Source organism: Podarcis cretensis, assembly GCF_951804945.1.
Source record: "Podarcis cretensis genome assembly, chromosome: 1".
Lineage (NCBI taxonomy): Eukaryota > Metazoa > Chordata > Lepidosauria > Squamata > Lacertidae > Podarcis > Podarcis cretensis.
In genome coordinates, this window is record NC_137170.1 from 127,456,352 (window position 1) to 127,469,064 (window position 12,713).

The 12,713-nt window shown below is 43.6% G+C and overlaps 1 protein-coding gene across 1 annotated transcript in view; it reads right to left on the reverse strand.

Moving 5' to 3' along the window:
- Positions 1–12,713, reverse strand: part of GTF3C3 (general transcription factor IIIC subunit 3) — a 29,688-nt gene that overhangs the window by 16,098 nt on the left and 877 nt on the right. Inside the window, exons 2-7 of the mRNA XM_079977575.1 lie at positions 10,811–10,916; positions 9,157–9,344; positions 8,413–8,536; positions 6,502–6,693; positions 5,167–5,332; positions 3,578–3,725 (exon numbers count right to left, since the gene is read on the reverse strand). Coding sequence (XP_079833701.1) covers positions 3,578–3,725; positions 5,167–5,332; positions 6,502–6,693; positions 8,413–8,536; positions 9,157–9,344; positions 10,811–10,916 — 924 coding nt within the window. The remainder of the gene's footprint in view (positions 1–3,577; positions 3,726–5,166; positions 5,333–6,501; positions 6,694–8,412; positions 8,537–9,156; positions 9,345–10,810; positions 10,917–12,713) is intronic.

The following is a 12,713-nucleotide window of genomic DNA, read 5'->3' on the forward strand; positions in this document are numbered from 1 at the left end:
GGGAGGCATGAGGGGGGGGACACTTTTTAAAATAAGGCCACCAGAAATTTACCTGGACAAGGGTAAGTGAGCTTGGGGAAGGGGCATAGCTGTCAACCGTCCCTTATTTGGCAGGAAAGTCCCTTATCCCAGCGCCATGTCCCGCTGCTGTCCCTTATTGATGATGTCCCTTAAGCTTCCCGGGTTTCAAAGGAAGCAGCTCCTCTCCCTCCCTCCCTGCCGGCCAGGGAGGAGGGAGGCTCCAACTGTGTTGCTTGGCTGCGTTGCTCACCCAATAAGGAGTCTAAGAACGACTGGGGGTGGAGCTTGCATGCCTTGTGCCGATCAAATCGGCCGCGTTGCCTGGGGACTCGCCTTTGCTCAGCGCTTCCCAGCGGAGAGGTGACGGTGGTTTTCCTTGCTGCATCCCCTTTGCCGGGCTGCTGTGCTGTGGGGACTACCGCTTGAGGCTTCGTTTGGCTGCTGGCTGGGTTTTCTGCCTTCGGCTCGGAGGGGCTCAGAAATTGAACATACATGTGCTCTGAAAATCCCTTCTTTTGGCTGCTGATCCCTTATTTTCGAGGCTGCTGGTCCCTTATTTTCAAATTTGTAAGTTGACAGCTATGGGAAGGGGGTGGGGTTCCAGGGATAAACCAGACAGCCCTATCCTAGTTGCCACCCACCCCTCCCCTCCCCTCTGATAATCAGAAGTGATGCCACAGTTGGGAGTGCGGCCCTGTGGTACTGCCCCACGATGCCTACCACAGCTGGAAGCGACTAACGGTACAGTCCTGTCATAGGACTACACCAACTCAGAACGTAAGTGGAGGAGTCACGGTTTGAAATGACCACAAAATCAAGAAATGTTAGATGTTGGAGCTATGCAATCTTGCCCCTCTCTGCCCCCCACCAAGGGCAGAGATTACAGGAGAAACATAGCAGTAAGGAGGCCTATACCATGCATTTCCTTGAACATCTTAAGATCAGGGGTAGGCAACCTAAGGCCCAGGGGCCAGATGCGGCCCGATCACCTTCTCGGTCTGACCCATGGCTGGTCCGGGAATCCGCGTGTTTTTACATGAGTAGAATGTGTGTTTTTATTTAAAATAAATTTAGGAAACTAAATCCAGAGGTCCTCTGGCTGGGTCAGGATGGTATGGGGATGAGGGACCAACTCCCTTCTCTTGCGGGGGCCCAATTAGTGCCATTGCCTTCCGTTAAGAGTTTGGGTGCAATCCTTGACGCCTCCCTTTCCATGCAGGTGCAGGTTACAGCAATAGCCAAGGCAACATTTTTCCACCTTCGCCGCATCAAGCAGTTGGTCCCTTACCTTTCCCACCCCGACCTGGCCACAGTGATCCATGGGACAGTCACCTCCAAGCTTGACTACTGCAATTCGCTCTTCCCTTGAAGCTGTCCCAGAAACTCCAGCGGCTGCAGAATGCTGCAGCGAGGCTCCTCACGGGGTCTCTGCCATGGTAGCATATTCACCCAGTGCTTTTCCAGCTCCACTGGCTCCCGGTGGAGTACAGGGTCAGATTTAAGGTGCTGGTTTTGACCTTTAAAGCCCTTCACAGCCTAGGACCCTCGTACCTAGGGACCACCTCTCCTGGTATGCCCCACGGAGGACCTTAAGGTCTAGAGGTCCCGGGGCCCTAAGGAAGTCAGATTAGCCTCAACCAGAGCCAGGGCCTTTTCAACTCTGGCTCCAGCCTGGTGGAACGCTCTGCCTCATGAGACCAGGGCCCTGCAGGATCTGATTTCTTTCCGCAGGACCTGTAATACAGAGTTGTTCCACCTGGCCTTTGGCTTGGAGTCAATTTGATTCCCTGATTCCCTCCCCCTCTTTCTTTTTCCTTTCTCCTGTGATGAGGCTGCATTTTAATTGTTTTAATGATTTATGTTGTATTTTAATCTTGTTTTTAAGTTGTATTCATTCAACTCATTTTTATTATTGGTTGTTAGCCGCCCTGAGCCCAGCCTTGGCTGGGGAGGCCGGGGTATAAATAATTTTTTATTATTAATTATTATTATTATAAAATGCATCTCTGGGTTATTTGTGGGGCATAGGAATTCATTCATTTCGGCCCCCCCCCCCTAAAAAATATAGTCTGGCCCACCACATGGTCTAAGGGACGGTGGACCGGCCCACAGCTGAAAAAGGTTGCTGACTCCTGTCTTAGATGGTTCTTAGATCCCTGCTCAGGCTCAATGTAACTAAAGGACAGCAACCTTCCCTAAGCTCAGCCAAGAACGCTGTGCCAACGATGGAGCAAATAGAGATTTCGTCAAACTGTTATCGTTTTGACCATTCCATTTTCTTTGGAGCCTATCGCCTAGCTACACTGAACAGGCCTACCCCTGCCTATCTTTCACAAAACAGAACTAGCTGTTTTTAGGTACTGTATGCAGCGAATGTCCGCCACAGAACTCTGAAAAGAATAAACTGTTATGATCTATGGTGGCCATTGTATGCATGAAGAGAGAATCAGCCAGGTATGGCCATTGTGATTTATCTTGAATTGTTTTGTATACAGGTGAAAAAGGATATAGGGAGACGTTTAAAGAACAGGAAAATTAGTCAGAGTCTTAATAAAGGAAGATTATATGTAATCACATATTAATGATGAAGGCTGATCTGAAGAGCCAAATGATTTTGATTGGTTCAGGATGATGACACAGGGATGCAACTGTTAAGATTGGTGAACAGAAATCATGTGTGCGATCTGGAAGTGTATAAGAAACATTGCTTTGGATATGGTTCTCTGCAGCCTTCCTCCTTATTTTTGAGGCTGCCCCAGAGTGCATTTGCATTTCAGTAAAGGCCTATATTTTCATTTGGAGCCTGCCTCTTTTCCTTTGTGGTTTCTGGGAGGGATATCTCCAGTCTAGCAACCCTTTTAAAAATTTCTCCCAACACCAGCAAGGGCACAAAGTTAAGCGCTCCTCTTGACTATTGTACAACTCCTTCATCTGCCTAATTACGAAAGCTCAAGAATATTCTGGAAGCTTCGCAACCACTTTTTGTTCAGCCTGTTTTGAATGGTCAGGAGTTAAGGCAGTACAGGAGGTTACAATAGTAAATTGGTTTTATTTTGGAGACATTGCATTAATTGTTTAACGTATTGCTTGCTATCCGGCTTCTTGGATGGCGAGTGTCAGGTACATACACATGATATGCATAAAGCACTATTATACTGCTTCAACCATCCTGGAGAATCCTGGGAACTGTAGTTTGTTATGGGCGCTGATCTCTCAGAACTACAATTCCCAGCATGCTTAACACATTATAGTACTCTAGATTCTCCATGACTGTTGTATAATAGTACTTGAAAGGTATGGTGCGGATGTGACCCCAAGACCCTAAAAAAGGGGGGTATGGTCTGAAGGAATGCAAGGCCACCAATTTTCTGGAGCCATGCAAGTATGAGTCTGGCCAGTACCTGGATAACTGGCCACCTGGGAGGCCCACCTAGCTGCCTTGGTCCCCATGACACCAGAAAGGTGGGGTATAAATGCAAGGACAGCTATAAATTTTGCCCCTTCCAATGTGCCTAACACAGCTAGCCCTTACAGGAAATTAATTTAACATGCTTACGGCCAAGGCTTTGTCATACTGTTTGTTAGAGATATACAGCTCGGCAGCTATATTGACATCTTCCATGGATACGAGGTTCTGGTGTTTACCAAAGGCTTCTTCCATTATCTCAATAGCAGCAGTGATGTCATTGGCCTCGTAATAGCTCCTATGAGAAACGGCAGTAAGGTAATATAGTTAAATGCAGGTTGTAATTTGTTTTAAAAATTAAAAGAAAACATATAAAGCCATTAGAGAATTTTCTAGGCAAGCCGTAAAGCAAAATGCCCCCCAGTCCAAAACACCTATCATGTGTTCGTGCAAAGTATATGGAAGTAATGTTAAAATGTGTCCATCTTTACTGTTTGCGTCCCTAAAGGTAGGTAAAGGGACCCCTGACCATTAGGTCCAGTCGTGGCCGACTCTGGGGTTGCGGCGCTCATCTCGCTTTACTGGCCGAGGGAGCCAGTCTATAGCTTCCGGGTCATGTGGCCAGCATGACTAAGCCGCTTCTGGCGAACCAGAGCAGCGCACGGAAACGCCGTTTACCTTCCCACCGGAGCAGTACCTATTTATCTACTTAATAGTGCTTTTTATCTACTTTGAAGTGCTTTCGAACTGCTAGGTTGGCAGAAGCAGGGGCCGAGCAACGGGAGCTCACCCCGTCGTGGGGATTCAAACCACCGATCTTCTGATCAGCAAGTCCTAGGCTCTGTGGTTTAACCCACAGCACCACCCGCGTCCCTTATAGGGCGGTGTATAAATTGAATAAATAAAAATAAAAGAAATGTGTTGACCATCTGCTCCTGGTCCACAAACCACATTTTTATTCCTCTCCGATGTATGTATCTTGCCTACATGCAATTAGCCTTGAGATTATTTGATTAACTAACAAAGCTGTTAACCCCCTATTTTATCATCAGTACAACCCTGTGGGGTAGGCTCGGGCTGAAATGTACCAAGAGGTCCAGCATTGCCCACTGAGCTTCCTGGAAGGCTGAAAGTTTGAGCCCTTGACCCCCAGATGCTCTGGAACCCCAGTGCCACCCTGGCTCTCAGGAGTTTTATTGCAAGCAGTCTAGAGCGGTTCCTGATGAGCTGAGAAGTTGGCATTTCACTAATTTCTGCCAATTTCCATCTAATGGTTATGACTTCAGCAATATCCATTTCTTTTTGCGTGCGATTAGCCTTCTGTATAAAGCCGTCTCCCTTAAAGCTCATTTCTATAAAACTGTCCCCACGCCAAAGGATCACGACATGGTTTTAGGGCACATGGCCCAGTCAGCTAAGCCGGCCCAACTCTGGTCAGTGCCCGGCTGGGAGACAACCTGGGAATCTCATGTATTCCTTGGGTTCTATTGTGCAATAAATCTGACATGTAAATAATAAAGAGAACCATTCTGTTCTAACACCCTTGCATCCTCTTGTCATTTATACATTATCAAGTGCTATTTTCTTCCTTCACCTCTTTCCTGCCTTCCTGGTGTGTCTCAATCCCAAAAACTGGGGTCACCCTTGTTTGCCTCAAGAAGCACACACATTCTTGGGACAGCAGCAGCAATGCAACATTTCGCCTTGGCACGCTGTAAAATGTTTGACTAAATGCTTACTTTGCCATATCCCTAGCCAGATGCATAAAGCGATCCCCATCAAAAGGAGTTAGAAGATTTAAAATGCGTCTGTAGCCATCCATCGCCAGTTTATGTTCTCCCAGCTGCTCATAGAGACTCGATCGCTCCCACAAGTAACGCACATTGGTAGGGTCATACTTCAGAGCTATAAAAATAAGAAGAGGCATTATTATATTCAATAATGTTATAATAATTATGATAATACCAAAACTAACATAACAAAACAATTGTATTACTACTACTACTACTACTACTACTACTACTACTACAGTATTAAGAACTCTGCCAAGACAAACAGGCACAAAATCAGATTTTTACAGCCTGAGGAAACTGTTCCCATTAGTTGCTAAGTGGAAACACCAATTTTCAGAAGCGCTATACCTCTATGTATCAAATGCTATGAGCTCACAAAGGAATCTGGACTTGTCTCCATTGGAAACAGAATTCTAGGTTTGGCAGACAGGTTTGTCTGAACCAGCAAAATATGTTCTTAGGCTCCAGTGCAATTTATGGCAGGTGGTTTTTCTTTCTCACACATGTAATATTGCATCTCTTTGCATCACTATAATCATCTTTCTCCCAGTATTTCATTAAAAAAATTGAAATAAAGGTTTATAGAAGAATGCTAACCCACTACAACATGGTCAAGTTTATTTTATATATTGTAAATCGAGAAAATCATATACACACAAACATAATTTTTATTAAAGATTTTCTTGATTTACAAAAGTACGTGCATTGTCTCCTTTTTCAGGTTTTAGAGTCTTTTCTACAGATCAGTTATATTTGTTGTGAGACATTATTGTTGCATACAGTATAACGTTGGGGAAGATGCGTTGTGGTTTCAAACTATCATGCAGCCTATCAGTAATTCTTGAAATTATGAAGTTGCTATCAAGGATTAGCTCTCATGGGTCATTTTATCAGAACACCAAGAGGAATGATTTGATGATAAGTCTTGTTACTTTTTAGCTAAACCAGCTAAGCTGTTAAACTAGCTTGCATATAAATACACTGGGTGTGGTTTACCCCTCAGCAGAAGCCTTGGAAAAGGACCTGCTTGTGAGACATAGCTCCCCCCCCCCCATCTCACTTGTGCATTCCCCCCCCCCCCCGCCCAACACACACAACCCGAAATCTGATTCGAGAGGGACTGGGAGAATCATCCAAAGTGAAAATAGGTTCAACAACACTGCCAACAACCAAATTCTAGCAGCTAATAAACTTGCTGTTGTAAGTAATGCAAAACTATCAATAGTAGAAAAGAAAATGCAACTAAAGGATGTTCTATTTCTTAAAAATCCATTTCTTTACCTTTTCCATAGCAGAAGATAGCCTGCTTAATATTGTCTTGCTCAAGAGACATTTCAGCTAGCCTAACCCACTCTTCAGTGTCGCTGGGGTTTAAGTGAGCGGCAATCAATTCAAACTGCAATGATTTCTCCATGTCTCCTTGGTCTTCATAAATCATGGCGAGGGTTGAGAATGGTTCATAAGCAAGAGGCGCTGCTCAGATCAAAAACAGAAACGTGCTAGCACATTAAAGAAACTCATCTCTCTGTATAACATTAGTACATACAACCAGGACTGCGCATATTCTGCCGCTGCTCAAACATTCCTTGTCTACTAATTTGTTTCTGAATGCCATTCAAACAGCTGGTTTTGACCTGTAAGCCAAGGTGTGAGACTCAGAAAGTATCTGAAGGTCTTATATATATACCTGCCAAATTGTTAAGATCATTATCCGAGGCCCTGAGGAGTTAAGTGCTGTTATACTCAGGTGCTGTTTCGCAGCATTTCCTCTTCTGGCTGCCCAGCCTTGAGAAGAAGTGGTTAATTACCTGTGACGACCATTTCCGAAACCTGTTTGCTGACATTGTTATCTCTTTTTTTGCACCAGATGAAAAGATGTTGTTTACCTTATCTCAAAGCAACATTTTAATTTGCTGTTTTGTGCTCCCTTTTGAAATGTTTTAAAGTTATCGGTCTCTTCAGATTTTATTTAGATTGTGATTTTGTTTCAAATAAGTTTTGTTAGCTATCTGAGGACCATATGGGTTGAAAGGTCAGATAAAAATGTATTTAACAATAAGTAGTTCACAGATGGGCCTACAAACTGGTGCATTATAATATGGCAAGACAACCTAAATCAGTTCCTGTTTCTTGTCCTAGAATATATGACTAAAGAACATACATAAGAAGAAATCTGTGTAAAGTCAATTTAAAAATTTATAAGGTTGTGCAGAAAATTCGCCCCCCACCCAAAAAAATGCACACACACCAACTAGAGGTTTTAAACTCAGTTTCTTCTTAAGGTAATCTCTGGGAAAGGTATCCAATTAAATATAGGAAGCTATAGGGAGAAAATAAAATTGAAAAGTCCCAGATTATCTGTAGGTACTCACAGCATGCTACTGATGATCTCCTTAAAGGTAAAGGTATGGGCCAATCGTGTCCGACTCTAGGGTTGTGCGCCCATCTCACTTAAGAGGCCGGGGGCCAGCGCTGTCCGGAGACACTTCCGGGTCACGTGGCCAGCGTGACGAAGCTGCTCTGGCGAGCCAGCACCAGCGCAGCACACAGAAACGCCGTTTACCTTCCCGCTATAAAGCGGTACCTATTTATCTACTTGCACTTAGGGGTGCTTTCGAACTGCTAGGTGGGCAGGAGCTGGGACCGAAAGACGGGAGCTCACCCCGCCGTGGGGATTCGAACCACCAACCATACAATCGGCAAGTCCTAGGCACTGAGGTTTTACCCACAGCGCCACCCGCGTCCTGACGATCTCCTTAGATCCTAACTAATATAATTAGGTAAGCCAATACAATATATGCTAAACAAAGAAAGATGTTCAAACACAGTACAGTGGTACCTTGGTTTACGAACTTAATCCGTTCCAGAAGTCCGTTCTTAAACCAAAATATTCTTAAACCAAGGCGTGCTTTCCCATAGCAGCGGGGGACTCAATTTACACTCAACAGGAAGCGGAACATGTTGTGCTTCCAAGGCAAAGTTCACAAACCAAAACACCTACTTCCGGGTTTGCAGTGTTCTTAATCCAAGTTGTTCATAAACTAATCTGTTCTTAAACCAAGGTACCACTGTATCTGCTGCTAATGTTTACACTCATATACACTGCACTTTATGTATTAAATTTATTTCATTGGTCCTTTCAAGTTGTCGCCAGTTCAAAAACATCACTCAACACCCCTCCCCAAACAATACCTTGTCTTATGATTTCCATGCACATCAGAATGGCTTCTTCATGCTCGCCGCGAGCAAACCTGATGTTTGCTTCACCCATGAGGCCTCTAAGGGCACGGGGCAATTTACTGCGGGGACGTTTTTCCTAGTAAAAAGATTAACAGTTTTTTATTTCAATAAGGCGACTAGACATTAGAGTTCAACTTGCATTAAGTTGCAACTTGCAATGGTATGTAAGTTATTTTTTTCTTAATAAGAATAGCGCATGAACCAAGAGTATCCCTTAATTAAATTCTGGTATTTTGGGCTGACGCCACAAATTACTCAGAAAACGAAACAAAAATTTAGGGTGATTCTCCCCGTCACCAGCCCCACCTTAATCAGACGCCTGCAATCAGCATTTAGTTTTTAAAACGTGAACATATCAGGCTCAGGGGAGATGTTATATGATAAAATCTCCATTGGGAAATTAATATTAGATACTGTGGCCTGACCACACCTGAGTCATACGCAACAATTAGTAACTTCGGGGGGAGAAATGAGAATTCCCCTCAGAATACAGAATGAATTCAATGGAGCTGAAATGACTATCAGAATACATGTCCAGTAAAACAAAGATATATGCAACAGTTGTGTGAGAAGCCCCCTTTCATCTCTTGCAGACATTTCTTGCTGAAAGAGTATCTCTTTCAAAGTGTAACTTTCACCGCTGCATTTCAGCAATAGCCAAGTCCCCTGGAGGTTCTTCAGTCTGAAAACCCTTGCCTTCATCATTTTCTTCGTCTCTCTGTTAAGCACCATCTCCAGGGCAAAAACATCTCCCGCTGTAGGCTGTTCAGAGATCTCTTCATCTTCATCCTCTTCTTCCTCATCCTCTTCCTCCTCTTCATTCTCTCCCATCATAGAAGCAAAAACTCGATGGACAGATTTACTGACTCCATCCGATGTCTCTTCTGGTTGGGAGGGAGAAAAGGTTACAATGTTCTACAATGAGAAATCATGCAAAATTACCTCCTCCTCTCAGCAATCTTTCCCTATTTAATAACATTTTCTTTTTTTAAAAAAAAAAAGTTGCACAAATTGACTGCAACTGACACTTCCTACAATCTGCTGCCATCAATTCCACAGACTCATGGAAGTTATTGGAAGTGCCTGTATTTGGGGAAATTGCCACATTGCATTCGTGTAGGTCCTACCACGCCAGAGATAGGAATATGGGTAGTAGTTGAGAAGAAATTGCTCCCTTTGCTTGAAAAACATTATTTGTATACAGCCTGAGCCATTAAGACCTTTTCAATAATTACAGAGGGCCCACTGATATATTTCCTAAGTCTGTGAAAATAATGGAGAAGCCAATTACTAGAAACAGTGATTGAACCAACAAATATCTATTTCATGAAACGGACCATACTTTTCTGTGTATAAGACTAGGGTTTTTTTTTACTGAAAAAATATATTTAAAATAGGGAGTTGTCTTATACAAGGGTAGTGCCTGGGGGGAAGTGGGGTTGGTTGATGCCGTGAGCCGGAGATGGTCTGCTGCGTGTTATTGGTATCAGAAGCAAGGGGCGGGCAATAGGCTGCTTCTGCTGGCGAGGTGACAGATGTTAGGAGGCTGTTGCAACGTGTGTGAGTGTTAGAGTTGGCCAGGCGGGTGAGTGAGTGATTTTTGGCAATCCGCCCCCCCCCCAAAAAAAAAAGCTCAACAACTCTCTGCAATCTTCCGTAAAAAAGCTCAACAACTCTGGGTAATCTCTCTTCCCCTATTTTCTTAATTTTTGGTCCTGAAAATTGCGTCTTATACATGGGGGCGTGTTATACACAGAAAAGTACGGTAACAAGATCTTTTGTGATTGAATCTCCAAACAATCTGGTTCTATGGATCACTTTTGGCTATAGTCAATAACAAGTAATGCCTTCTTCACCAGTAGCTGAAGGCAACTTGGCACCTGAAAGCAAGCCTAAGAAGACCTACCCCCAACTCCAGTCTTATAAGAAAATCAGTGAATAGTCTGGAAGCATCAAATGCTGTAGTGTTGTTGGTTAAGGGTTCCCGTAGAAGTATTCTCTACTACACACTGAACAGCAGAGATTGAACCTAGGTGCTTTTGTATACAAAGCATGTACCAGCAAACATTGTTTCTCTCACACAAATCATTATAGGGAAGCCAAGAGCAAACCTTGACTTTGGATCATGATTTGCTTGGAGAAAAATAAACCATAAGTACTGGCTGGTACATTAGTCTAAGCAAGCTGCTCCTGGGTTTGTTTTCCTGCTTGCCTAAAGGAGAAGCAAAGCTGGAGAGCTTGCACACTCAATATTTTGCTTAACAATGCTTATTGTTACACCTAAAAGCTACCACTGAACAGGTATGGCATTTTTAAATCCTTCCAGTTAAACATTTCATTTAACATGTACCTTCTGCTTCATTGTGACCCTGAGGTCCAACAGATGGTCCTTGTGCAGATGTAGAAGGAGCGTCAGGATCTTCTACATTTTCTTCAGTAAGTGCATTTTCTCCATCCTGTAAAGATCAGCAAAATGCGATGAAGAGAAAATATGAACTTTATAACATTACTGCAGTTCCAAAACAACTTACCTGCATAGGCGATGGGACTGATTTTGGGCAATTAGACTTTGGTTTGCTGTTGTACAATTGAATCAGGGACTGTTATTCAAAATTAAATTGAAACTCATTTATCAAAGGTGTACATTGCACATGCTGGAATAAATTGTTCCATTGAAATTGTGAACAAAAATTTGTAGTGAACTACTTCCAGGAAGGGACGCGGGTGGTGCTGTGGGTAAAACCTCAGCGCCTAGGACTTGCCGATCGCATGGTCGGCTGTTTGAATCCCCGCGGCGGGGTGCGCTCCCGTCGTTCGGTCCCAGCGCCTGCCAACCTAGCAGTTCGAAAGTACCCACGGGTGCAAGTAGATAAATAGGGACCGCTTACTAGCGGGAAGGTAAACGGCATTCCGTGTGCTGCGCTGGCTCGCCAGATGCAGCTTGTCACGCTGGCCACGTGACCCGGAAGTGTCTACGGACAGCGCTGGCTCCCGGCCTATAGAGTGAGATGAGCGCACAACCCTAGAGTCTGGCAAGACTGGCCCGTACGGGCAGGGGTACCTTTACCTTTACTTCCAGGAAATATATATGGGTAAGACATACACATTTCCCTTTCCCACCTCTTTCATTGTATAGTTGCTGGGGTTTTTTGCTCCCCAGAATAAATCATATAAGCTTACGTATCACTAGTCTTTAAGACAGTTGTATGAATGTAGCCCTACAAATTTTTAAACACACATTATTCTACTCCACTGAATATCATTAAAAACTTGTACACTCAGTGCTTTTTTCTGGGGGGACACAGGGGTATGCATACCCCTAAACATTTTGTGAATCCAAGTTTGGCCTCATTGAGGGGCAGTATTTCAATATGAGAAGGAAAATCTGGGTTTTGTTGCAAGGCTTGCTTGCAAACGACTGTCTGCCTTGAGTGACTTTAAAAGTTCCCACGATAGCTGAAAATACTGAGGGAGGGGACTCGGGGATAGAAGGGAGGAGTCCACCCCGCCAAAAAAAACACCCCCCACCCCAACCAAAACACGAGAAGTGCTTTTTTAGAAAAAAGCACTGTGTACACTAGTGTAGCTAGTTGCATAAATCTATGTGAAAAAAATAACATGAGACTTGCCACACAGATTTCTGTTTCCAAGACAAAACCCATATGCTTGAGATCCAGTCCATTATCTTTGATACAAGCATAAATTGGTAAGCATCTTGCCTCCCCTCTTAACCAAAAGTTTTTGATCCTAGAATACTATATTTGCTTCTGGATAGTGTGTTGTATATTTTGTCTTTTCAGCATATTGAATGATGCTATTCATATGTATATCTGTAAGGGGAATATCTAGTTACTTTTCATTCCCTCCCCCCCCCCCCAGCAGGCCAGTTCAACTACCACTTTTTATCTATTTTAAAAATTAAAACTACATTGCCCACTTAGGCTGGGAAAAACTGGAGGCTCACTTTCTGCTAGACTCAGTTGCAACAACCAAATCAGCACAGTCCATTACCCTGTGTATTACACTTAATACAGAGTATCATAAACAGTGCCTTTTATCAAGGTATCCCTACTATTCAGTTATATTATCCTAAAAAGCCAGAACCCAAAAGCTATCACTTTGCTTGCAGTCAGATAAATAAGGTACTTCAAATTAAATCACCCAATTGGGGTGGGTAGCTGGGCAAAAAGCAGGTAGTTGTAATCAAGGCACTTAATGCATCCGAGCTGTGAGTGAGTGTATTTTACTAATCC